At 34.3% G+C, this 26,418-nt stretch overlaps 1 protein-coding gene across 1 annotated transcript in view; it reads right to left on the reverse strand.

The window, feature by feature from the left end:
* LOC100011021 (bifunctional heparan sulfate N-deacetylase/N-sulfotransferase 3) overlaps nucleotides 1-26,418 on the reverse strand; it is a 230,393-nt gene that overhangs the window by 6,704 nt on the left and 197,271 nt on the right. Inside the window, exons 9-12 of the mRNA XM_001362764.4 lie at nucleotides 24,707-24,830; nucleotides 18,214-18,388; nucleotides 14,850-15,020; nucleotides 10,724-10,833 (exon numbers count right to left, since the gene is read on the reverse strand). Of these exons, the coding sequence (XP_001362801.1) occupies nucleotides 10,724-10,833; nucleotides 14,850-15,020; nucleotides 18,214-18,388; nucleotides 24,707-24,830 (580 nt within the window). The remainder of the gene's footprint in view (nucleotides 1-10,723; nucleotides 10,834-14,849; nucleotides 15,021-18,213; nucleotides 18,389-24,706; nucleotides 24,831-26,418) is intronic.

The following is a 26,418-nucleotide window of genomic DNA, read 5'->3' on the forward strand; positions in this document are numbered from 1 at the left end:
ACATGAAGCAAAGCATGAATGGGGAAAAGGGATAAAAATAAAGCTTCTCCCCCATGTTTATAAACCTCCCAAGCTAATGATATCTCCTTCAAAATTCTCCTGTCCCTTTCTCTATACCTCAAAAAGCAGCATGTACTAGTTTCCCCCAACCAGAGAAAGGATTGAGAATAAAGAGAAGTGGGACAGCATGCATGGCTATTTCAGGTCTCAAGGAAAAGAGATCTTAAATCCAATTAGGATTAGTCTTTGAGTCTCTCTCTCCCTTCTTTCCCCCATATCCTAGGGTAGGGATACAGGCTGGCAAAGCCTATCATTTCCCAGTAACCTCTGTAATGGTATCCATTATTAAGTGAGTGACAGAGAATTCATATCATCAATGTGAATTTTTGGATGACTCAGTTTACCTTTACTTTTGAGAAACCCCAGGACTAAACACGCTTATTTTGATTTAAATGTTAAACACTTTTTTTTTTGTTTTGTTATGGAGGCTTCTATATTGGTTAAAAGTTTCCTCTCAGGAAGCCCAGCTTCTGAGTTTGACCTTTATCTTTAATTTGTTACAGCTGACCATTTTCTAATGTCAGAGCAGTTGCGGGTTTAGAGGTTTATGCACCTGTTTGTAGTTAGTCTTTGTAGGCCTCCCAAAGGTATAAAGATACTCTCAGGTCCAGTATCTCTTTGGCGTTGGCACTAAGAGTTGTGTTTTCTCCCAAGGATGTGAGACTCCCAGAGTCTCAGAGCCTTTGGTTCTGTATGGAATTTGATTTATGTCTGTGTGGTGCTCAGATTAATGAGCCTGTTGCTTTATTTAATAAAAAGGTGGGTTTTCTGACTACTTGGAGGTTCTGTATTTATTTCCAAATTAACAATATCAAAAAGTAAAGATTTCAAGGGATAAACAACAAATTTTAAATAAATCTCAGAACAATCAAATTTGTTAGGTGTGAGGTAAAACTCCAGAGTTGTCTTAATATGATTTTCTCTTATTACTGCTGATTTGGAACATTTATATGGTTGTTAATCTTTGGTAATGCTTTTAAAAACTGTCTGATATCCTTTGATGTCTACCGTGGCACATATAAAATGCTTAATGAATATAGGACAAGAAATTGATCCAAAGTTTATAAAATACAGAATCCTGTGATGTCCTAAGAAAACTCAGAATAGGAAGAAACTTCTGAATAGTTCAAAAGAGAAATTGAATACATAATTTAGATCTTTCAGTTAATATTTTAAAATTCAGTTATGTTTGAAAAACTGAATCAACAATGAAGAGTTTCTCTAAAGAAGAGAACTTAATAAAATGGGAACACAAAAACTAAAGTGGAGTAAAATCTGAAAATAGAAAATCAATTTTGCAACAATAATAGTATAAATGAAATTAATGGGAAAAATAAGTTGACACCAGAGAGAGAATATAAATGTGTAGCTTAAGGATTACAGGTCTCCTAGAAGAATGACAAATCAAAACACTGGAAAACAATAACTCAGGAAATAATAGAAGGAAATTGACCAGAACTTTTGAAAAAAGGGAAAAAAAAACAATTGAGTGAATCCAACAAATTACCTCCAGAAAACAAACAAAAACACTATATTTCAAACTCCAAGACACAAACAGATTAAATTTAGTAATTTAATTGAAAATAACAAATTTTGCATGTGGCAAGGAGAGACCTTCACAAAAAAGCTTTTTTAATATATACAAGAAGACACAGAAATGGAATAATATTCATAAAAGCAAAGTAGCTAAAGATGAAGCCCAACATTACATACCCTAGAAACCATCAATGAAAAAATAGAAATTCAACAAGAGAAAATCATTTAGAATTTTCATGCTCCCTCTCTGAAACAAACAATATGAGCAGAATATTTAACTTGTAAATATCTCAAATAATAGAAAGGAGTGGAAGGTAAGTAATATAATTATCATAAAAATATGTAATGGAATGTTAAGGTAAAAATAGGAAAGAAATGGAAAGTGTTCTCTAATCACAAAAACATTGGTCTGGTTCAAGTTAGAACTCCTATTCCTATTAAGTTGTTCAAGTGTGCCATCAAATCACATCAAATCACAATGACATTTTTGAGACTAAGATTCCTCATCTTCAAAATTGGGGTAAAAATGATTGTATTCCTTCACCACATGGGATTACTATGAAGAAAACATTTTGCAAAATCTCTGTATAGTTAGTATTTGCTCACCAAAACTGTCCTTCCCAGCTTCCCATGTTCCCTCTCACATTATGTGCTAATAAAGGGAAGATATATTTTGAGTGGAATGCCACTCTCTGGCTCTCCTCCCAGAAAACACAGCTGTGGAAGTGGGGTGAAGTGAGAGGCAGGAGAATTTTACTCAGGTTCTTTACTTTTGTTCTTTTTATTTCTTCAATTTCAAGTGATTATTAATATACTTTATAAAATATAATAATTAGAGTTATTGGATATTAATTTAAATCCTAAACCTCACCATATCATTGGATTTGGGGTTCATAAAAACTTGAATTTGCTTCAGACATAGTGTGATGATGGGCAAGTTAATGAATTCCTTTCAGTCTCCATGTCTTCACCTATAAAAATGGTAATATATGGTAATAATGGTAATACCAATCCCTGGGGATTATTGTGAAGAATGATATAGTGAGATAATCTAGGTGCTTAAAAAATAAAGAGAGTCCTTCAGGTAGATGGGTGATGGAAGTATTGTTAATGCAGGAAAAGAGGTTCTAAAAATAAAATAAAATAAACCAATACCCAAGGCACAAGGCTGAATCCTGACAGCAGTTAATAAAACCATTTTTGGAAGTGTGCTATTGATTTAATAATTTTCCTTATAACTTTGTTAGGTAACTTCCAAATTGGATACTGACATATGTCAAATATACCCATGATGAAAAACTCAGCCCAGCCAGTTGATTCCTTAATAAACATTGCTGAAGAATTCCCCTTAGAAATACACATGTGGCAGAAAGAATATCAGAGCTTCCTTGTACTCTGACACCTTAGGTACATTTGAAATATTGTGAAAGGTTTCAGGGAATATAGTTTATAAGGGATTGAGCAGCAGCAGGGTGTCTAGAGGACAAAAATGATGGTGAAAAACCTCAGAGTCCATTTCACATAAATATCAGTTGAAGGAACTGTGGATGTCTAGCTCCTAGCAAAGAAGACTTTATAGGATGTGATATCTGTACTCAAAATTTGATAAGATATCATGTCAAAGAGGAATTAAATTCTTATTAAAGGCATACTACTTGTGTGACCCTGGGCAAGTGATTTACCTTCCTCATCTGTAAAATCAGATAGGATGGACTACATGACCTTTGACTTCCTTGCTAGCTCTAGCTCTATGATTCTATGATATAACCCTTTATAAGCAGCAAGCACTTGATAAATATTATAGAAGTCAAAGTACCAGAGATTCAGAGCTCTTAATATTGTGGCCCAATGTTCTCACTTATTCAATTGAGCTGATTCCTAAAGTCAGGCCATTAAAAATTATACATATGTATACATATACATATATACATAAAGCATCCTGGCCTCTTCTAATATATTTTATAAAACTATAAAATAAATTTGGTTTTAGTTTAATTCTTTTTGAGACCTTCATAATAAATCTATATCGTGATATATATATATATATATATTTATTTATATAATGAATAACAATAGTAACTAGTATTTTTACAGTGCTTTAAAATTGGAAAACTCTTACAAACATTATTTCATTTTGTCATCACAACTACTCTGGTAGGTAGGCAGTAACAGCTCTGAATCTCTGGTACTTTGACTTTCAGAACTGTTAATATTGTGGCTCAATGTTCTCATTTATACAATTTATTCAATTGAGCTGATTCCTAAAGACAGGCCATTAAACAGGACTATTAAGAAGATGGGACACATAATGGGCCAAAGCATTAATAGAACTTTCATGACTTGAAGTAACTCTTCCACATTCCCATATTAATAGTGTCTGGCTCAGGGTCACACAGAAAGTGTCTGGGGGTTGGATTTGAATCCAGGTCCAGTATGCTATCCACTGAACTACTTATCTATCTTTAGGTGAAAAACCAAAGCTGAAAGTCCAAGCATTTTACTCTTAAAGATACCATTTAACAGTTATTTAAGGAACTAATCAATTCATTTTCAGACTGGATCTCCCAATCTTTTTCCATAGTCTCACTCTGATTGACAAGGAATTTTTGATCTACTCTATTTCTGATCTGCACCAGTAAGACAACCTGCTCAGGATCCTGGGGGCTCATCCTGCTAAGACTAACCTCCCCTGATAAGCATTACCCACTACAGCTCAGAACTCCTGAGCTCAAGAGACCAGCCAACATCATCAGCTCAGAGAGTCACTATTCCAAACACATATGGCTAGAAGATCATTCTTGAGGGTTAGATAAAATAAAAAACCTTAAGAGCTAAAATTGAGGAAGATAATGAATTCTAGGCATGTAGGAAGGTCAGAGCAATGCATGAAGACAGGAAATGGAGCACTGCATTGTGTGTGAAGAAAAGCAAGGTAAGTTTTGTTGGACTGTAGAACATCAAAGGGAAGTCCTATATACTGGAAAACTAAGTTAACATAGGAAGGCAGTATTCAAGCTTCTAGAACCATATGATTCCAGACTAGAATGGCCCTTATAGAGACAATCTAATTTCTTGTGCTAAAGAAATTCTAGTACTAGAGGACAAATTCTGGTACAAAATCAGACTGGGGCTAAAAGCTGAATATTAGATGTTATTGTTTGGCCAGTTTAATAGTCTGACTTTTCATGACCCCATTAGGGATTTTCTTGGCAAAGGTTCTAGGATTGTTTGCCATTTTCATCTCCAACTTATTTTATAGATCAGCAGCCTGAGGCAAACTATGATTTAAGTGATTTAAGTTACTGAGCAACTTACTAAATTCCTTCTGTAAATTCTTAATTCTTTATTTTTAACAATAGGACAAATCATTGATGTTAAATCTAGGTATTCCTTTCTTTATCCTCTTGTAGGGATGGCATTTTCTTAAGTATATCTTTATATACTGACAACCACTCTAAATAATTCCAAAGAAAACAGGCTACTACCAAATCAGAATTATGTAAGCAAGAATAGCTGCCTATCAAGGGGGAGGACAAAAAATCAGATAAACTGGATGAAGGGAGAGCCATTCTGACCAGAGACAATAATCCTAACTTCCTACAGAGTCTATAAGATATAAGCCACAGGCCATGTCTAAGTGACTTAAGTGACTTGCTCAGTGTCACACTGAGGTCACATTTGAACCCCAGAAGAGAATCCTTCCTGACCCCAGACCTGACCCTATTCACAGTGCCAGTTAATTGTCTGAATATTTAATATAGAGAAGTAAGGTTTGTTTCTGCCACTGCTGTTTATAAAAGATGGCCTGATCCCTCTCTGCTGGCACAATAGACAATGCTGCTCTAGAGAACTGATCTCTAGGACTAGGAAGAAGAAATATATTGGGGGATGACATTAATGCAACAACAGGGATGCCTTGAGTTAACTCTCCCACATTCCCACACCACCAGTCACTGCTGTTGTAATTCTTTCTCTGAGGAGCATATCTTTGCCAGCTTGAGTTAATTTTACCCCCAGTTGACTGATCTAGGGTCCAGCTGTGGGTTCTTTGGGCAAGGACAATATATAAGCCATATTAGGAAGGGACCTCCTCATACTCTGGGGAAATTCCTTACTTATTTCTTTTACCTCTCTGTGGACTGCTTAAATGCACTTTGTAGATTGCTTTTATCCAGGGTTATTTGAATGATATTAATGAACTTTTATTTCTCTGAACCTTCAGTTCTGAAAGATCCACTTATCAGAAGTGAAACCAAGACCTAGGCAGCACAGAAAGCTACATACTCAAACAATGTTTCTCTATTTGTACTACAGAGATTTTTGTCTCATGAGTTATAGTTTATAGCTTAAAGTTGAGGTAATAATTTATTTTAAAATCATACATAGTTTCTTTTCCATTCTCAACATTGCATCACTTGTTTTCCCATGTTCACACTTTTGGCACAGATCAAATTTTCATCAGTTGTTCCTACCACTATGGAAACAGATTGGAATTGACTCTAGGACAGTATCAAATCCATAATTTTAGAAGAAAGACTCAAATTTATGGTAGCAGAGATCTGTAACATCTGGGGGGTTGGCAATTCTACCTTAAATGGCAGAAGAAGATAAAGTTTTCATCAAAGGAATAGTAATTCAAAGGCATTTTGAGATTAGTTCTCAAGAAGAAGGCTCTCAAATACTGGAGAAAAAAATTCCACAAATGAAATTATTATCTTGCCCTCCACCAAAAAAGCGGGGCAAATGAGAAAGAATCAGAAGCTACTGACTAGTTTACTAAATTTCTTATGTAAATATTCAATTCTTTACTTCTAACAATAGTACAAATCATTGATGTCAAATACAGATATTCCATTCTTTATCTTCTTGTATAGATGGCATTTTCTTTTCTTTTCTTTTTCTTTTCTTTTTTTTTTTAAACCCTTACCTTCCGTCTTGGAGTCAATACTGTGTATTGGCTCCAAGGCAGAAGAGTGGTAAGGGCTAGGCAATGGGGGTCAAGTGACTTGCCCAGGGTCACACAGCTGGGAAGTGTCTGAGGCCAGATTTGAACCTAGGACCTCCCGTCTCTAGGCATGGCTCTCAATTCACTGAGCTACCCAGCTGCCCCCCAGATGGCATTTTCTTAAGTATATCTTTATATCCTGACAACCATGCTAAACAATTCCAAAGACAATAAATTACTACCAATCAGAAGAGAAGCTACCTATCAAGGGGGAGGACAAATATAAAAAGATTTAAAAAAAAAACTATAAAGTGGCACACTGGGATGAAGGGGAAAAATTCTGACCAAAGACAATAATAATACTAACTTCCTAGACAGGCTCCAAGATATGACCTCTTTGCCTATCTAAGATATAAGGGCAGATCCAGGCCTGACAAAGTAATATATTAAAAAAGTAACCAAAAGGAGTTGTATTTATCTGGATCAACAGCGTGGAAGTTTCAGACACACCTACTGAAGAGGAAGCTGTGATTTTCTCTCTGTGCAGATATTCCAGTACTATTCTACCCATTTAGTACCAAACAGTTTGAAAAATCACATAATGGGCATTTTCAGCTGGGCATATGCCAACTGCCAGGTATCCTACAGTTTCTTATATAGAACAAGCGACTTTGATCTTTATTCTCTTAAGTTTATATTGCCTATTCTTGGCAAAAGAGTTGAATAAGAGGCAGACTCTTGAGGCAGTTACAGAGCAGACCAATGCATAGTGTGTAGGCCAAGGATCATGCTTTAAAAAATTGTCTTTATAGAATCCTCAACTCCAACTTATGTTTTGTAATATAGCCTCTAAAAAAACTAAGAAGACCAAACAATAAACAACTTGAAAGCATTAAATGGAGACTTTTTCCTTCCTCTTTAACAAATAAATAAATAAAATCTTCTTCCCAAGATTCTTGAAAAGCAAAATAAAAACTTGAATTTCCAATTTTAAACCAAAACCACTTAGGTTTTTTTTTTTACCATTTTCTTTAAAGTCAAGTGAATTTTAAACAACTAAAGTCATGTGCCTAACTTAGTACAGATGCTGAAAACACTGGAAGTGTTTTCTACAAGCTTACAGAACCAAAAGGTCAAAGATAAGTAATTATCAAATCAAAAGGGGGACCATGAATAGAACTTTCCAGGGTATCAGGTCCCCTAATCCACTATATTACACTGTATCTTTTACATGTGCTTTCATGTATGAGTCATAGAAAGAGGAAGTTATATTTTTCGGGTGTTTTTCTGAGCTACTGCTTAACTAAAGAAGACCTTGAAAGTCAAATAAAGCTTTTTTTCCCCACACTTCTAAGTTTATATAAAGAAAAAGATGCCACAAAGGTGATAAGGTCTATTCATACACAGTACTGAATACAGAAAAAATAAACTCATACTAAGAAATAAGATAGGACTAATCAATAGTCCAACTTTTTCAATTTATTTTAAAGCTTTTTTTTTTTAAGCTTCATAACTTTATCAGAAAATAACAAATGTATTCTAAGTAAGATCCACAAGTTGTACAGATGGACTTCTTCCTTTTGGTTCAAGGACAGGAAACTGAGAAATAGAGGCAAACTCACCTTTAGTATCTATTTATAATATTCTTCCCTTGGATTTCCCCAGTTGTCAAGAGGAGATACAATATTGGAAACATGAATGTGTCCTTAAAAAAGGGGATTTTGTTGCTTGGTTGCTTAAGATAAATTAAAACAATAATCATTCTAAAAATTGGATGTCTTTGTAAATAATCAACATGTTGACCCAGTAGTAGAGGAACTGATCTATACCAATATTGATATTCTAATCCCCAGGAATCCCTATTACTTCTAGGATCAAATGGAAAATAATTTGGCATTTAAAGATCTTTACAATCTGGCCCCTTCCTACCTGTCCAGGTTTCCTATCCTTACTTTTTTCCATAGACTCTGATCCAACAATATTGGACTAGGTGCTCTTCCTCACACATAATACTCCACCCTCCTACTTTGAATATTTTTTATTGGGTATTCCCCATGCCTGCATTGTTCTCACTCTTCTCACCTGTAATCCTCACTTTCCTGTTTTCTTTCATGAATCAGCTCAAACTCACCTTCTTTAAGAGACTTTCTGTCCCATTCCCTTTCCCCCAGCACAGTTCATTCCCTCTAATATGTTTATATGCACAAAGAAAGCAGAAAACTTGATTTATTGGCATAGTTGTTCATCTTGGTCTATGATAGCTGGGATAAGTAATACCAAAGAACACAAAGAAGACTTTGAAGCTGATGCCCTGCCATTGGCTGCAAATAGAGTAGAGTATCTACGGAGAAGATGATACAATCTTTACCAGCTGGTGACTCCAGAAAGTATTGGTCCTGAGGTTTTTCCAAGAATTCCAAATTTCTAAAAATTCCAAAATTCCATTTGCTTCTTGCTACCAATTCTTTAAAAATTGTGTTTTTTTCAGACAGTAGGAGAATGATGTGCTATATTTTTCACATTTTTCGAGTAACTTTCTTAAGAAATGCTACCCTATCTTCAATTTGGATGAGGTTTGGTATTGTTTTCCTAATATGCATTCTAACTTTTGTTGTAGTAACTTTCAAGGGGATAACCATATTATTTGATTGTAACACTTTGTTGTATATAATGCACCTCAAAATGAAATGTTGTTGAGTAGATTTGGACATATTTCTTACTGTTAGAAGATTTTCAGGGTAATGAAATTCACTGTAAAAGATTTTAATCTGTATTAAAAAGAGCCTGGTGTACATAAACATACACATACATAAACATATGGAGAATTATCAATAAGAAGTAAGAAAAGTGTCCCCTTGATACAAAATAGGAAGGTATTTAAATCTGACTATCAAACATTGATTCCATATACAAATAAAATTCAAATAATGAAAAAAAACAGGGGACAGAGAAAGATTTTGAAAATGATATTGGTAAATAAGGTTCTGAGTTATGTTACCAACACGTTACCAAGTGTTACCATCATAATTACATCAAGCTTAGAGTATTATTATTATGTAATACTATAATTATAATAACACAATATATTCTGTGTTATTTTCCAGAAGAGAAAACAGAGGCATACAGAAATTGTGACTTGACACAGAATACACAGCTAATTAAAAATCTGCAGATAGATCTGAATACTAGTTGTCTTGGTTCCAGATCCAAAGTTCTAACCACTGATTTATTTAGTTGTATCTGAGAGAAAATAGAATTTGCTTTTATATAACATATATTCAATATGTTTCATTTTCTCTTCATTGATGTTTTTTAGAAATAATCGTGTCATATCTCACCATCTGTCATGCTCTCAAAAATCTTCAGTGACTCTAAATTGTCTACAATTCAAAACCTATATTTTTATACTTATTTTTTTATTACTCTCCTCCACACACTGTACCTTCTGGCCAAAGTGCCTGACTAAATTTTCCATGAACACAACATTTCATATCCTGTATCTCTGTTTTAACATTGCTTGTTCTTCTCCCTCCTGTAATTCACTGCTCCCTGAACACCATCTCTTAGAATTGTTGTTTGCTGATTCTACAAGTTTTTAAAGCTTTCTCTTTCTTAAAATTATTGGGGTGTTTGTGTAAACCTATTTTTAAAAATCCTTTTACTAAAACAATAGATCCTTGAGGACAAGGACTATCCCATTTTTGTCTTTCTCTGACCAATTCCTGGTATATGCACTTAGAAGGTGCATAATGCATGTATACTGAATTGATAGAAATCAGATAGGATGAGGAAAGTATCGTCAAAGGGTTGTTTAGTTTTTTAATGATCATCTCTAATGGACCATAATAGAAAAGTGAGACATGACATATTTTTGGTATGCCAGATATTATGCAAAGCACTTTACAAATATCTCATTTAATCTTCACAAAAAATTTTTTATCCCCATTTTATAGCTGAGGAAACTGAGGTTGAGTAACTTGCCCAAAGTCACACAATAATTAAGATTTAAGGAGAGATTGTAATTCAAAACTTCCTGATCCTGGCCTAGTTTTCTCTATCCATCATGTTACCTAACTACCTGGAAGGCAGTAGCCAACTCTGTACCAGTAGCACCACCTTATAAATACTTCCCAATCAGTTTCCTGATGAACATGAAGCTAGTTGATTAGTAGATATACTTACGTTAAAGCTTCTGAATAATTATAGTGAGAAGAGACTCCCAGGAACTTCTGTACATCATCCATGACAGTAGCAGGGTCAGTTCTTAACTGCTGCCCATCAATAATAAGTAACTGAATGGGGGCGGAAAGGAAATGAGAGAACAAATAAAAGAAATATATAATCCATTTTTAAAATATAAGCTACTTAAACTTAGAAATGAAAAAAATTGCATGGCAAATTCATTTCTAGGAAGTGAAGAGACTTGCAAGATTTAGCTTTACTTGTCATCTTTATTAATGACTAATTTTAACATCAGAATGATAGTAAGTCAGTGTGTTTGGAAGGAACTAAGAGGCCAGTGAATGCAACCTGCAGTTGGTTGGCAATCCTCTATCTTTAGATCATCTTAGATGAATGGCCATTCTGACTTTGCAAATTTGCTATACGATTTCAAATGATAGAGAAACCCATAGCCTCTGGAAGTACAGTACTTTGTATTTTGGTAAAGTCTCCCTCCAAGAAAGAAATTCTTTATGTGGAGCCTAAAACTGCCTCACTTCCTCTTTCACCATCCCTTTTGTTCTAATATTTTTTGGTCTTTCATGATTCTTTCTGGTGCATTCAATAATTCTTTTCTGGGGCCAAGCTTGATTGTTATAATTATACAAAATTCAATTTCTCAACTGCCCAAACTAAAATGCAGTTGAAGTGCCCATTCAGAATATTTGGCTGTCCTTCACAAATATTTTATGATCTGGAAAGTACTACAATCACTAAGTGCAGAGAAGAAAATGAAAAGATTAAGAATTTAGAATGTGGAGAAAACAATTCATCTGAAAATCATTGTGTCAAATATGTGTAAATATTTATATATGAATATAGTGGCATGTAAATTATTTGTAGCATGCAATAATTTTTATATGGTTTCATTTTATGATAGCAATAGATGTGTGAGTGTACATGTGTGCCTCTATTTATACTAGATTGCCTCAGAATGCCTGACCTTGTGTTGAAAATTAGGAATGAAAATGGTTTCCCTACCTGTACTTAGTTCTCAGTTCATTCCTGAACTTTATCCCATACACATTTAATTGCTCTCATTTTTTGTGTCTAGTTTTGTGCTTCTGAAGAATGGATTAACCCCAAGGAAATGTATAAAAGGTGCAGTTCTTAAAGATCACACTTCAGTGACTGATAGAGATGTTGTAGTGGCTATTGGTATGTCCTCAATTATTTTAAAGATCATTCAATCCCACAGTGAAACTCTCATAGAAGCATTAAGTGCAGTTGAAAATAAAAACAATGTAAAATATTAACAAATGACTACTGCAAAAACAGCGTAATTCATCCACAGATGACAAGTAAAGACATTTAGAAAGACTGGGAAACTGGAGATGTCATTGTTTATTTACCCTGTAGTTTGACATAGGTTTGTTATCCCTGGAATAGCAGCATATAAACCAGTAGCAAATAAACAAAAACCTACTAACTATAGCAGTGAAGGGGGAAAATGCTTAATATAGACAAGATAGTACAAATTCTGGAGGACTGATGATTGGGAAAAGGTAACTTTTACTGATGAAACACATTTTTCATTAAAGATTACTAACACTGTGAGATGGAACTCTGATAAGCGTATAAAACCTTGCATTTTCATCAGACCAATTCCCCCCAAAATGTTTCTGGCATTTCTTTTCCTTCCACTGGGCCTTGAAATTTTGTCCTTATTGAAAGAAAGATAGACTCTGGTAAATGCTGTTCCAAATTAAAGAAATTTCCAAATAGAAAGGGTATTCTACAATAAGAATTACCATCTTCCATTTATATTTCCTTCATGAGATTTCTATTGTATGGATGATATGTGTCTATCATGAGATGAGCAGTATGGAAATATCTGTCACATGATAGAACAGGCATAATTTATATCAGATTATTCACCACATCAGTGATGAGGAGGCAGAATAGGAAGGAAGAAAATCTGAATTTTAAAATGTCAAAAAACAATTACTCGATTTTTTTCTACATGGAACTTAAAAAATTAAAAAATGGAGAGGGAGGAGACTTTCTGTCATGCCCCACACAAAATAAAATGTTAGGAAATTTATGAGATTAAAATAAACTATTCCCTGAGAACTAACTTAAGCCACACTGAACATTTGCCGGCTATGGGCAAGGTTAGATTTGGGGAAAAAAAGTGACTATTTAGCAGAGGCATACTTAAAATATCTAATGGGAAAAAGGTAGTTTCATGAAGAAGGGTAAAAAATGCTTGTTAAAATCTTATGAACTCAATGGCAAATTATGTAAAAGAAGTGGTTATGACAAAAGAAGGATATATTGCATACTAAAAGCTTTAATAAAGATATAGAAACTGAAAAGTATGTGTCAATAATTTAATTATTTTACTTTGTTCCAAGAAATTCATACTGAACTGTGTATGTGTGTATATATATACATGCATATAAATATATGATTCAAGCATGTACATCTGTGTGTGTGTAAACATAATGTATACACACACACACACACACATTCATACAACATGTCAAGTAGCCATTGTTGTAACAACCTAGAAAATAACACTGTGGAAAAGAATGATGTATGTAATACAGAAATTTTGGAGTTCAGTGAAATCTAAGGACCCCTTCTCAGAATAGTGTTTTAAAAGCATAAAATGAAATATGTAGGGTTACAGAGGAGATTAATTATATTTTATCAAAAATTTAAAACAAAATAAAGCAAGTTCATGAACCTGAAGTAAGAGTCTTGTTTCAATATAGGCATTTATCTATGATTCAAATCTAATGACAATGTTATTTCTTTGCTGTCTTTAAGTATACCCTTATATGTACACCTACACCAACATATAGACACACACTCACATTATATATTACAAATTTTATTTCATGCATTTACTTGTATGTGTATATATATCCACACATACATACATATATATATATACATGTATATATATATATGTAGGTATCTTTAGCAGAAAATGAACTAGATGGCCTCTAAGATTCTTTCTAGCTCCTCCATTGCTCCTACATCCCATGATTGTGTGATCAGACTCTACTGTCACTGTCTCCTTTCTTTAATTTTCATTCTCTTCCTTACTGCCTGGGATCTAATCATAATTATAATGATGGCATCCATCCATCTGCCATGCTGGAAACATTTCAAGGATGGCTCTTTATAAATGCTCTACTTGTATAATCCTTTTAACTTTTCCTATCCATTGTTTAATCTTCATATGAAGGCAGAATGTAAAATTTGAAAAAAGGTTTTTATCTTCATGTCACAGAGTTCATTGCTGGAACATCTGATGTGAGAAGCCTGGTCTCAGCTTCCCTCACTTTTCTCCTTCTACTAGTCCTTCTTCACTTACCTATTGATACTATACACTGAAAGATGACCTAGAATCTTTTCCTAGCTAAACCGGAAAGCTCATGTGCTATTAGACTTCTTCTCTTTGATGCCACTGTGAATGAACTACATTATTTTTGATGTATTTCACATATCTCTCGTTATTCATTTTCCTTTTGTCAGTTTATCATCACATGTCCTTGAATAATATATTTTTAAAAGAATAACAGAAATAACAAAACCAATCAAAAAATTATCAGAGGGCACTTAGTGGTTCAAAGGTAAAATAAAGCCAAATTTAGTCTAACAGTTAAGAAATAGTGTGTCACTTTTCCCTCAATAAGGATAAGAGGTATATCAGCTGATTTTGAAACATTTAAAATAGAAGAAACAGAGAAAATGTATAATATAGATAATCTTGGGTGAAAAAATTGATAGTTCAGATAATTAAACCTTTTCTATCTCTGACTATAAGGGGTATTTTTGTTTTAATTTTCTTTATTTTGTTTTAAAATAATTTAAATTTCCCTAATTTAATTTAATTTGTTCTAGTACTTAGGACAAGGTCTGACAATTAAGAAATGCTTGTTGATTGATTTTCTATCTAGTTTTCTATACTTCCATGACTTATTTGAAACTATTTGTAATCATTGGGAAAATAAAAACATGCAAAAGCACCTTCCCATTTCTACTTTCCTTATTCTCCCTTCTCTTGGGCAAGGAACCAAAGCTGTAAACTGATTAATGTTTTAACATTCTGTAAAATGATACCTCAACATACCTGAAATGGGGGGAAATAAGTTAACCATCTTTCTATATGAGTAGAATACCAGCCAGGTATCAGGCATCTCTTTTGTAACACTCTCAGCTCCGAGGGAGCTCGGGGACCAGCTGTGATCACCTGGTAAAAGCTGAATTTCAGAGCTGCGGGATCTTCATGTGATCGCTGATGCTACATGGAAAAATGAAAGCCATCTCAATCCCAGTTAAAAGCAAGGATAAACAAATCTTTGGGAGGAGATCAGATGTGGAAGCAAAAACCTTTTCTCTGAAAAAGAATAATATGTTTTGTGATTAGTAAAAGGCTAAGAATAGCTTTTTGGAAATATCTTCTTGGGAACAATGGCTTCAAAGGCAGGCCACTGGCATGAATATAAACTTGGAGACTTCTCTGTAAATGTGCTGAAATTCTATTGATAGGATCCTTTAAGTAATTTTATTTGAGAATGATTTTATAAAGGAAAATTACATTTCCCTGGAAAATGAATTCAGAAAGATGTATTGCTTTTTAAGTTTCTTAGTTTTCTTTGTAATACACTCAGATTGCATTATATACCAAGCATGAGAGGCAGCATGAAATAGTTGATAGTAGGTTGGCTTCAAAACCAAGAAAACCTAGATGTAAAACCTTGATGTGATACATACAGACTGACTTTGTAACCAAAGGCAAGTCATTTACTTTCTCGGTGCCTATTGTCTAGGCAATTCTCTAAGACCATAAAGTATCTCTAAGAGATTTGTATCCCCCGTGCTTAGCACATAGTAGGTTCAAAATAAAGTTTTTTTGAAATGAAAAGAAGGTATTGGCTTTCACTGGTAAAGTGATCTTTCTCACCTGGGAGTGCCTTTTACCACTGTAATCACAGGACTAATCCTTATTCTACATACAGTGCCTTACTCAAGTACTCTCAAATGCTTTCTCTTTACCTTATAATATATTTGTTACAGTGGAAGATACTTTTTTTATTACAAAAACACTAACCCTACCTCCTCAGAAATCTCTAGGATTTCTTTTTTTCCCTCATACATGCCGTGAGACTTAAAAATGAAATCTTTCTAACAGTAAGGCATTTTGTGAATTTAACTCCCTTAAGTGGGTTCCAGTCCTGGATGCCACGTCCTAGTCATTTGACCAGAAGCAAAGTTGGTTTGATTTTCTGAGCCTTAGTTTCTTTTTTTGTAAAATAATATTCCCCTCTAACTAAACGGGTATCACAGGATTGTTGGAGCAGATTAAATGAATTCACATGAGTGCAACAGTAATGTACTCTAGGGCATAATGTGCTTCATAAATATAAGCCATTAGTATTACTTTAGCCAGTCTTGTACCATTGTGGACTAGTTTGGTTATTTATAATACTTAAAACAGCTTATCATTTTCAAATCCTGATGGCTCATTTTTCAGTCAAACCTTAATTATTCAGTAACTCAATGATTCTGAGACTTAAATTTTCTTCACCCTCTTGTTATTTGCCTTCTGGCCATTTATATGCTCATTACTACTTTCATCAGAAGCTGTGAATGTAGGAGAGGGGACTGAGACTCCCATCAGTCAGCTTTGCTATTTGTCAACTCTTCTGGTATAAAAAAAAATGGTGTGAGGGTAGCCTCTAACTAATGAACAATACGGAGTCTTGAATTTGTCTATGACTTTCCAATTTTACATGATTTCCCCATCTTCTATTACTGCTGATAAGAAAAAGCTGCCTGCAGCTTTTCTCCCAAGATTATTGAATGCTGATTACATCTGGGCTGCCTAGCCAAGGCTGGAAATGTTAGTGATATGTCAAATACATTTTTACCATAAAGTAGATATTTTCCATCACAAAAATGAGTCCTTCAGAGATGCTGACCTCACAAAATGGATTAATATTTAATTTAAATTGCTTTGCAATTTACTTTTTCATTTAGTGACTAAAATATCACAGAGTTGTATATAACTTGTTTACTAACCAAGTACCGTATATTCAAGGAAGGTCCATTAAGTTGTTACAGAGGAAAGTATTATCTCCTGCTGTCTGTTTCTCTGATAAGCATTATATACACAAAGCATTAGCTCCCTGGTGCTTAAGAAGAGATGCTGCAAAAGAGAGATGCTGTGATTCAGTGAGCTCAAAAGGTTAAACTCCCAGGGATGAAGAATTGTTATCTTAGATTTTGGCTCTATCTTTCCATCTAGCTCAGGGAGTCACTTAAACTCTTAAAATATACTTTCTATTCTCTTTCAAAGTTATATAGCTACTTATCACACATGGTTTTGATAAGGAGTACAAAAGGTAATGGCTTATAAAGCTTATAATTTTTTAAAATGTGGAAATTCAAAGATCTGGACCCACAGGAGGTAGGCTACAAGAATAGGGGGGGAAAGCAGCATCTTTAGAGTTGGAGAAACTGAATTTAATTTCTGAATCTGATAATAACTCTGTGACTTTTTATTAAACTCCCTGGGCCCAAGTTTCCTCATTTGTAAAATAAAGAGGTTGGTCAAATTGGCGTCTAAGGTCGATTCCAGGTCTACTATACTTTTTAAAGATTGCATAGACAACCAATTTCATGGATAATCAATCTTATATGGATAAAAACTTGGCAGAATGAGTGCAGCAATAGAACTGGAATCAGAGAATGTAGACATAGTTCGTGGTTCAGGCATTTACTAGGAGTAACCTTGGGCAAATCACTTAACCTCTTTAAGACTCAGTTTTTACATCTATAAAATATGTGTAATAATACTGTTTCTTTCACAATATTGTGAGGATAAAGAGATAATGAATTTAAAGTGCTTTACAAACGTTAAAAAGTTCAATAAATGTTCTTGCTTTCAAGCAAATATATTTAATAAGAGAAAAATATACTTAAAAATAAAATTCATCCTTATTTTTGTTTTAAAAAAAGTGTATTTTTTTCTTCTTTTTTAAATCCTATAATCCTACTATAGTGATGGAGTGACAAAATTTCCTCTTCCAGTTATTTCTGTCCAAAAGATTTCATGGATGGCTCTTACTATTTGGGGGGACATTTTCTCAGGACAATATTTTTAAATTAATAAAACACAATTTTACAAATGAATTCAATTATACTGAAATTCAGTTATTAAAACATTTGCAAAAAATGTTCATGGACCCCATATCTGATCTAGAGTTGGAAAGCATCTTAGGGGCCACATAATATAAAATCTGGAGGTGAGAAAACTCAACTGAGGGAAATAAGCCACTTATCAAAGATCATACAGGAGAGTGTCAGGGCTTAGATTGAAATACCTATCATCTGACTAAAGGGTGAGTCCTCATTACAATACATCCTTTCCACAAAGAACCTTATGAAATGTAAAGCACTATACCAACATTACCTGTAATTTTTATTCATACCTGGTACCAGGAATATGCTCGGTCTGAGGGGTCAATGAGAATGGTGATGATCTTGGCCTTGGGGACCAGAGATGCTGCTCGCTTGGGAGCTTCCTCTGAATGGAAATAATTGGCGCTTTTCTCAAATAGAAAGTCAGTAGTTACATTAGAAGGCACTGGGAAGAAATCCATGTACCTAGAAAAGGAACAAAACTCTCAAAACAAGTCAATAATTTTTCTTCTATTGGTTGAAGATATTAAAGGTCTCAAGAAAATTGTTTACTATTTCACAAATAAAATCCAGCTTATTTAGAGTGATCTAAATAATGGCCCAAATAACCACATTCAAAGGGATAAGTTAGATTCTAACAGTAAACCTTGACATGTCTATTTTGTTCCTATGTTATTCATTGCATTCTCTATATTTTATCTGTTGGCAAGAATAGAGGCAAGAGGTGACTGAGGATTAGTAATATATTTTAGGGATCTTTATCCTTTAGAGTACCCAACTTGGAAAAAGAAGATCTAAATATGAATAATTAATAACTGTTCATCTTTGGTCATACAACTTAACCTCTCTAGGCTTCAGTTTAGTTATCTTTAAATAAAGAGATTTAGACCCTTCAAGCTCTAAATATGTGATTCTTGAGCTTATTTAACTGAAAAAAATCCAAGTTAATTCTTCCCAAAGAAATGCTACTCATTCCCCCACATGTGCCATGTCAATGTTGTTATACTTGAATTTGAAAGATCAGAGGTAATTTTCTTACTTATTATTCAATTTGACTTCCAAATATATCCATAAGTATGTGCTTATTTTGAATTCTGAAAAGCTTATTTTTTTTTTCAGTTTAGTTTAGTGGCAGTCAAAGTCCATCTAACATAGACATTTCTATAAGATATAAGATTACATCACTTGGGAACTTCCCCAGGGCTTTCTAAAATTTTTGCCATGAGTTTAGGTGTCTGAGATATTAGGGTATCAGCACAATGTGCAGAATGGCTCCTGTTGGCTAAAAGATGAATACTTAACTTGAAAAAAGTCCTGAACATTCCAAAAAAATGACAAGTCTCACTTACACATGAAAGATAGCTTGGAACAGTGGGAATATCAATAACTTTGAAATCAAAAGTTCTGAGTTAAAATCTCTATGCTTTTTCAGAAACATATCTGTGAGTTTGAATAAGTTACTTAATTCCTCTAGACCTCAGTTTCCTCTAAGGCAGCAGTTCTCAACCTCTCAATCTGTAGCAATGAGAATACATAATGCATATCAGGTATTTACATTCCAAATCATAACTGTAGCAACATTACAGTTTTGAAGTTGCCACCAGAATAATTGTTTGGTTTGGGGTCACTGAAACATGAGGAACTGTATTGCAGGGTCACGGCATTAGAAAGGGTTGAGAACCACTGCTCTAAGGTCTCTTTAAGCTTGGAATCTATGTATAGTGCCAAAGTTCTCTCTCTCTTCTCTTTCTCTCTCTCTCTCTCTCTCTCTCTCTCTCTCTCTCTCTCTCTCTCTCTCTCTCTCTCTCTCTCTCTCTCTCTCTCTCTCTCTCTCTCTCTCTCTCTCTCTCTTTTCCCTCTCTTCATCTCTCCTTCTCTCCCTTCCTCTCTACCTCCCTCTATGTGTTTTGTAATGGTCCTCTTTCACAGTCTGATGAACTCTTCTCAGAATATATACCTTTAAATGAATAAAATACAGCAAACTATGAAGAAAACCAAAAATAATGAAATGTCTATCTTTATGTATCTTTGAAGTTCACAGACAGTAAAAGAATCCCTGTCATAGCTAAATCATTTAAAAACTTACTATTTCTAAAGACAATGTTTTTGGTTCACCATCTGGAACTCTTCTAAATAAACAAAATGACCATTCCTCTGGATTATACAATATAAAAAGTCTTTTCGAGTTCATGATTAGCATAATAATTCCAGAGAAAATCTGTCTATTCTTTCCCTTCTCTGATTTCTGGCCTGCTATTTTAGTAATGGTCTCCTTTTATTTCCTCAAAACATCAAGGCTTTGGATTAACCAAAATTAAAATAAAGCAGATTCATAATTACTGAACAAAGTAGTTCTCAAAAATTTAGCTACTGCTTTTGACATATGTGTGCATGCTCATTTTCACCTCTCATTGTTCTCTTGTGATAAAGCCTTGCATAGTATTCTATTTTCCAACGTTTAAATGTCACTACATTGCATGGAAGTCTAAAATATAAGCAGTGGGGATCTTTTTGGTCCTTTCCTAAGGAATAGATTATGCAATCCTAATGGAACTATTTGAAGTGTGTCATGGGTAGCTGTCCATGCAGTTACCACAAACATGTTCTGCTACTCTGATTCTAAGCTTCTAGACTAATTTGGGGGCTGCTCAGAGTATCCTAAGGCCCTGGTGCTACCTCCAAGGAATCTTCTCTGTTTTTAGAGTGTTCATCAGTCCATAAGCTATGGTAAAGGCAGTCAGATGGTGCTGTGGAGAGAGTACTCGGCTTGGAATCATGAAGACTCATCTTCATCAATTCAAATCCAGTCTCAGACATTTGCTAGCTGTGGGACCCTGAGCAGGTTATTTAACCCTTTTTGCCTCAGTTTCTCATCTTAAATTAAGTTGGAGAAGGAAATGGCAAACCACTTCAGTATCTTTGCCAAGAAAACCCCTGATGGGGTTACAAAGAGTTGAGGTATCTGAAAACGATTGCACAGCAGCAAGATATAGTAAACATAAAAACATGGCAGGTTTGATGATATTAAGGTAACTTATCCTCATATCAACTTGGCTGTGTAGAAGTACTCAGAACTAGGTTTACTTTGATCCAAAACCTATTTTCTTAGGTAATTCTATGTCATAATGCAAAGATCACTGAATCTGGAGTTAGAAGGGCTGAGTTCAAAACTCAGTTCTATACCTGACTACCTATGTTATCTTTAAGTAAGTCAAAACCTTCCTAAGCCTCAGTTTCCTCACTGAAAAAGAGAGGGGTTGGACTAAATGACCTTTATGGTCCTGTCTATCTCTAGATCTAGGATTTGCTGAATCCAGAGAGTACCAGAGCGTGATATTAGTTAATAAAGAATGCAGCTAGATGGCATAGTGGATAAAGTGCTGGAACAAAGAACTCCTCTTTTTAACATCAGCATTCTTCTAGTGATGCTTCATCTCTAAATGTAGCTATTTCCCACCAGCTACATTGCTTTGGGATTTCTCTGGATCTCACCAGTATGTTTCTCTTCCCTAGGAAACTCAGCATTGGGAAATATTATCATGATGCAAGATTGAATCTACTTGGTACTCAAATCTTGTTGGTGCCTCCTGCCCTTATCATTAGAGGGCAGAACCATGGGTTCCAGGGACTCTACTTAAGGAAAGCAGTCTCCAAATTTCTCACCAGCTACACTGATTTTCGACTTCTCCAGAATTCTCCACCATGCTTCCCCATACTGTATGTCTCTCCACTCTCTCTGCTTTTCAGCTTCCTTTTGAATATTGTCTTTCCACATTAGATATAAGCTCTTTTAAGGAAGAGACATTCTTTCTTTTTATTTATATTCATATCTTCAGAACTTAGCACAGTGCCTGGAATATAGACACTCAATAAATGTTCATTTGTTGACTGACTGAATTGGAAAATACCAGAATCTCCAAAGAATGAAATGTAAGTTTCACTCAAAAAGCAATGCAGGAGATATGTGGTGAGTTTATATAGATTGCAGAATATTGATAATCATGAATTGGACAGAAAAGTGGCATCAATTACCTCACTTAAGAGATGTATGACCAGAAAAGGCCATGGGCCAATTATGTAGTAAAGAGCAAAGGATACCAACTGAAGTGCTGGTTCTGCTTCTACTTATGTCAAAATAAAAATAAAAAATAAGAAAATCTGCACAATGATGAATAGCTGCCCCATAGATGATTTGTAGGATGACATAGCTCATATCTGAATAGAATGAGGTGATAATGGATTTCTATTTGCAAAGTTAGATAGAGCAGATTTCTAGGATATGAACCCAGGTAGAGAGCAGAATACGAATTGGACAGCCATCGGCTACTCTGTTTACCTACAAAATGTTAATATACCCAGAGGACAATTCCCAAGGTGATGGGTGATTGCCCCATGGAGATTCATGGAAACACATAGTTAAGTCTTGTAAAGAAAGAGGTATAAATAAGTTGTTATTTGGATAGAAGAATGGAATTTTCATTTCAATAGGATTATAGTTCTAATAAGGTATTGAAAATGACAATATTAATTAAAGACTAACACTTATAATATTAATATTTATAAGACTTCACTGTAAGACTGCTGGGCTTAGTCAAGAAGACCTGAATTCAAATCAAACTTCAAACACTTACTAACTGCATGACACTGTACAAATCACCCAACCTCATATTAAGTGAAAATAATATACTATAAAACACCTTGGCATCTTTAAATCTATATAATACTAGCTCTTATAATTTTATCACTTAATGATTCTGAAATGTAACAACAATTTTGTTGTCATTTGACTTTTAAAATTCTTGTATCTCCTGAGTTCCTTGTGAGTAAATTTCAGGTCTTTAGCTTTTCTGTATCCCTAGCTGCACCAATGCAATACACTGACTATTTGCATTTATATTCTTAAATCAATTAATGCATCTTTGATCTTGCCAATGTAAGTATTCTCTCCAAATATTAGCACCTCCACAGATGCCAATACTGTGTGGCTCTTGTCCATGTCCCTTTGCATATCTACCAAAGGGAATCCAATATTTTGTTTTATTGACTTCTTGGACCCCCATAAAGCACATTGACCAATAGTTACCTCTTACTCTTGCTATGTGACAAACCTCCTTACCCTCTTTACTTTTAACTAATCATACAATTTTCAGATGAAATCCTTCATGTCCTCTCCTGCAGAATTCCTTGTTTGTCATTTACTGTAACCTATGAACACATGCCATCTGTCTTTCCATTGCTTTTTTTTTTCATTTCTGTGCATCTTAAGTAGACAGACAAATCCTCTTTTCTATCATTCTTTCAGGGAAAAATGACACTGGATACAGACTCTGTAACTCCCTGTCAGGTGGAAAGAAAGGAAGAGGAGAAAGTAACTTATTTTTATTACATATTGGTCCTAGTGCTAGCATGAAGCCTTCCTCCTTTACTATGACATTCAGATTGGAATAAAAAATTATTAAGAAGCTTTTGCAGGATCAGCTGGGTGACTCAGTGATGGGAGTCCTAGAGATGGGAAGTCTGAGGTTCAAATCTGACCTCAGACACTTCCTAGCTGTGTGACTCTGGGCAAGTCACTTAACCCCCAACTGCCTACCCCTAAACATTCTTCTACCTTGGAATCAATACACAGTATTGATGCTAAGGATGAAAAAAGGGTGTTTGCAGTGATCAATAGATAATTTCTGAATTCTTGCTGCTTGTAAACAACCTGATTTAAGATGCTTAACTGATATGGGCATCTCACCATAAGATTTGACAATAAAAAGTCTAATAGTTAGGAAACCTGAAAGTCATACATTAAGAAATTCTGTTCTCTGTCCATCCAGAACATACCAAAGTAACTATGATGGAAGGGATCCATTGATGTTATAAAATAGTGATTGTGTAGTATGAAGAAAAAGGTTGCATAATCAGAACTATTTTCACCCCAGAATCAGGAATTACATAAAATCAATGCAAAGATGCTCATGATCCTACTGTTTTCCAAAAGTAAAACCTTTGCACTCAGTATCTATTTTCCATACCTCCAGACCAAAGGAGACGTTTAACATGCCAAAAGGGAATGCTTTCTAAATGAATCATGGGTTGACAGTAGTAGTAAGTGCTTAAAATAATTTTTAAAATAATAATATTTTCAAATAATTTCAAAAAAGATATATTTACATTGCAAGTCAGGAAGTTCATGTTTTAATTACTTTTTTACCCCCCTGGTACCTTTTTTAATACCCTGGTATTAGATTTTGACATTTATAAATTTCCATTTAAAAACTTGATGCTAAGTTGTTTGTGGCTCCAGTTATTTCTAGTTGTGGCTTTCTATATTCTACAACTTATGCAACTTGCTTTTCTTAACTATTCTATGACATCAAAGTCAAATCTAAATTGAAAATATGCACATCAGTAATACTAATGTGAAGTATACAAGAAGAGAGATCTGATATTCTCTTTCTAAAACTTGAGAGGTGTTGAAAAAGCAATTATGCTCTACTGATGTAGTAGAAGCATCAATTACTGGAATTTGTTTCTCTCTGCCTCTATGATTTCCATCTTTTTAATAACACTGAAGTTGTGTGTCTGTATGTCTCTTGAGACGCCTATGCTCTTTCACAGGTGCAAAAAAGTAAGCTCCAATCTTTGGGTTTCCTAATGCTTATTCAATTACCAAGGGATAGAAGCACTTTGGAATGTCTGCAAACTTACAGTATGAGCAGTAATGCTATTTTTTTTGTACTGTGCACAGTATATATACTTTTTTTTTAGATTTATACTAATAACCCATCTTACCAATCAATCCCCCTGTGGTAGTTATTTCTATTAAAGAACTGTACCTCCTCAAAGGTTTTTGGGCTGGGGGAGTTACTAATGATGGAAGGATGCATAACCAGGAACAAATACAAAGCTGTGGTACCTGGAAAGAGGAAAGAAGGTTAAAGGTCAACAGAGTCAAGGTACAATTTCCTAGTGAAAACTATCATTTTCCATCAGTGGGAAACTAAAGAAAATAAATGTCCATATCTTTATATCCTGCACATTTTAAAATTTCATTTCTTTGAATTTGGACAGTAAAGAAAATAGATCAGCAACAAAGACATGCCCATCAATTAGCTAAATGGCTATACAAATGTAGAAATGACGTAGAAATTTCCTGGAAGAAATGATGAATGTTTTGAATATGGGACAATGATGAAGTGAGGCAGAGTTAAGAAAACAACATATTCAATGACTATAACAATGTAAATGAAAAGAACAACTAAAAAAATTAATGCAAGAAGACACAACCTCTCTGTTCCTTTGCAGAGGTGAGGTCTACAAATGTTATATATTGCACGTTTTCAGACTTTTTTGTGGTATTGATCAGTTATACTGATTTTTTTCCTCTCCTTTTGTTTCAAAATGCTGTTTGTTTTATGAAATGGCTCTCTTCAAAGGAGAGGGAGAATGACATTGGGAGAACTATGATGAAATAGAAAGAAACCAAAAATATTAAATAACTTATGTTTTTAAAAGATAGTGTGATACAGTGAAAAGGGCACTGAACTAGCTAGGCATCCAGACACCTAGGTTATTATCCTAACCTCACCACAAATTTTCAATGGGATCTTGGACAAAGAACATTGGTTTTGGAGCTAAAAGGCTTGTGTTCAAATTTTAGGTTTGCTATTTATTCCCTGTGTGAACTTGGGCAAGTGAACCTCTCTGAGCCTCAGGTTCTTCAAACTATAAAATGAGGCAATTGGGCTAGATGACCTCTAAAGCCTCTTGCATCTCTATGCTTTATAACCCATGATCCAAAAATCCAAAAGATCTTTGTGTTTCAGTTTTTACATCCAAAATTATTTATTTTACCTACATTGTAATGGCTGAGTGAGGGTGAAAAGAGATAATGTGTTGAAGTACTCTGTCAAACAAAAACCTTTCTTTAAAATACCACATTTTTTCAATGTTGTCAGAAGAACCCAAATTATAAAAAAGAAAATTCTGGGCTGAATGAATTCTAGAAATCAATTTTTAAATACCTTCTGAGAAAGAATAATAATAAAGTAGAGAGAACACTCTTTAAGAAGTAAGAGGAAATTAGAAAAAAAAAGTCAGGAGAACCTGGATTCAAATCTTGCCTTAGACCCTTGGTAGCTATATGACCCTGGGTAAGTCATATGACTCTCCTGGGTTCCTAAATTGAAAAATGAGGGAGTTGAACTCAATGACCTCTGATATCCTTTCTATCTCTAGATCTATGATATTATGATTCTAGTTAAAGGGATTATAATTTATACAATTCCTAATCCATGAATTTAGTATTCTTTGGCCAGAAATAGTTCTTGTAAGGGCTATTTTTATATTTTAATATTACTGGCACAATCATGTAACCTGTTGAGAGTAGTTAATGTCCATCCAGGTTGATGTCTAGAAATGTTTATTAGATTTGGCTTTGTAATTCTTTGTGCCTGTTACTGAAAATTATTGTCTGTTTCAATTTCTGGTATTAAATATGTGTT

Source organism: Monodelphis domestica, chromosome 6 (assembly GCF_027887165.1).
Source record: "Monodelphis domestica isolate mMonDom1 chromosome 6, mMonDom1.pri, whole genome shotgun sequence".
NCBI classification, from domain to species: Eukaryota; Metazoa; Chordata; class Mammalia; order Didelphimorphia; family Didelphidae; genus Monodelphis; species Monodelphis domestica.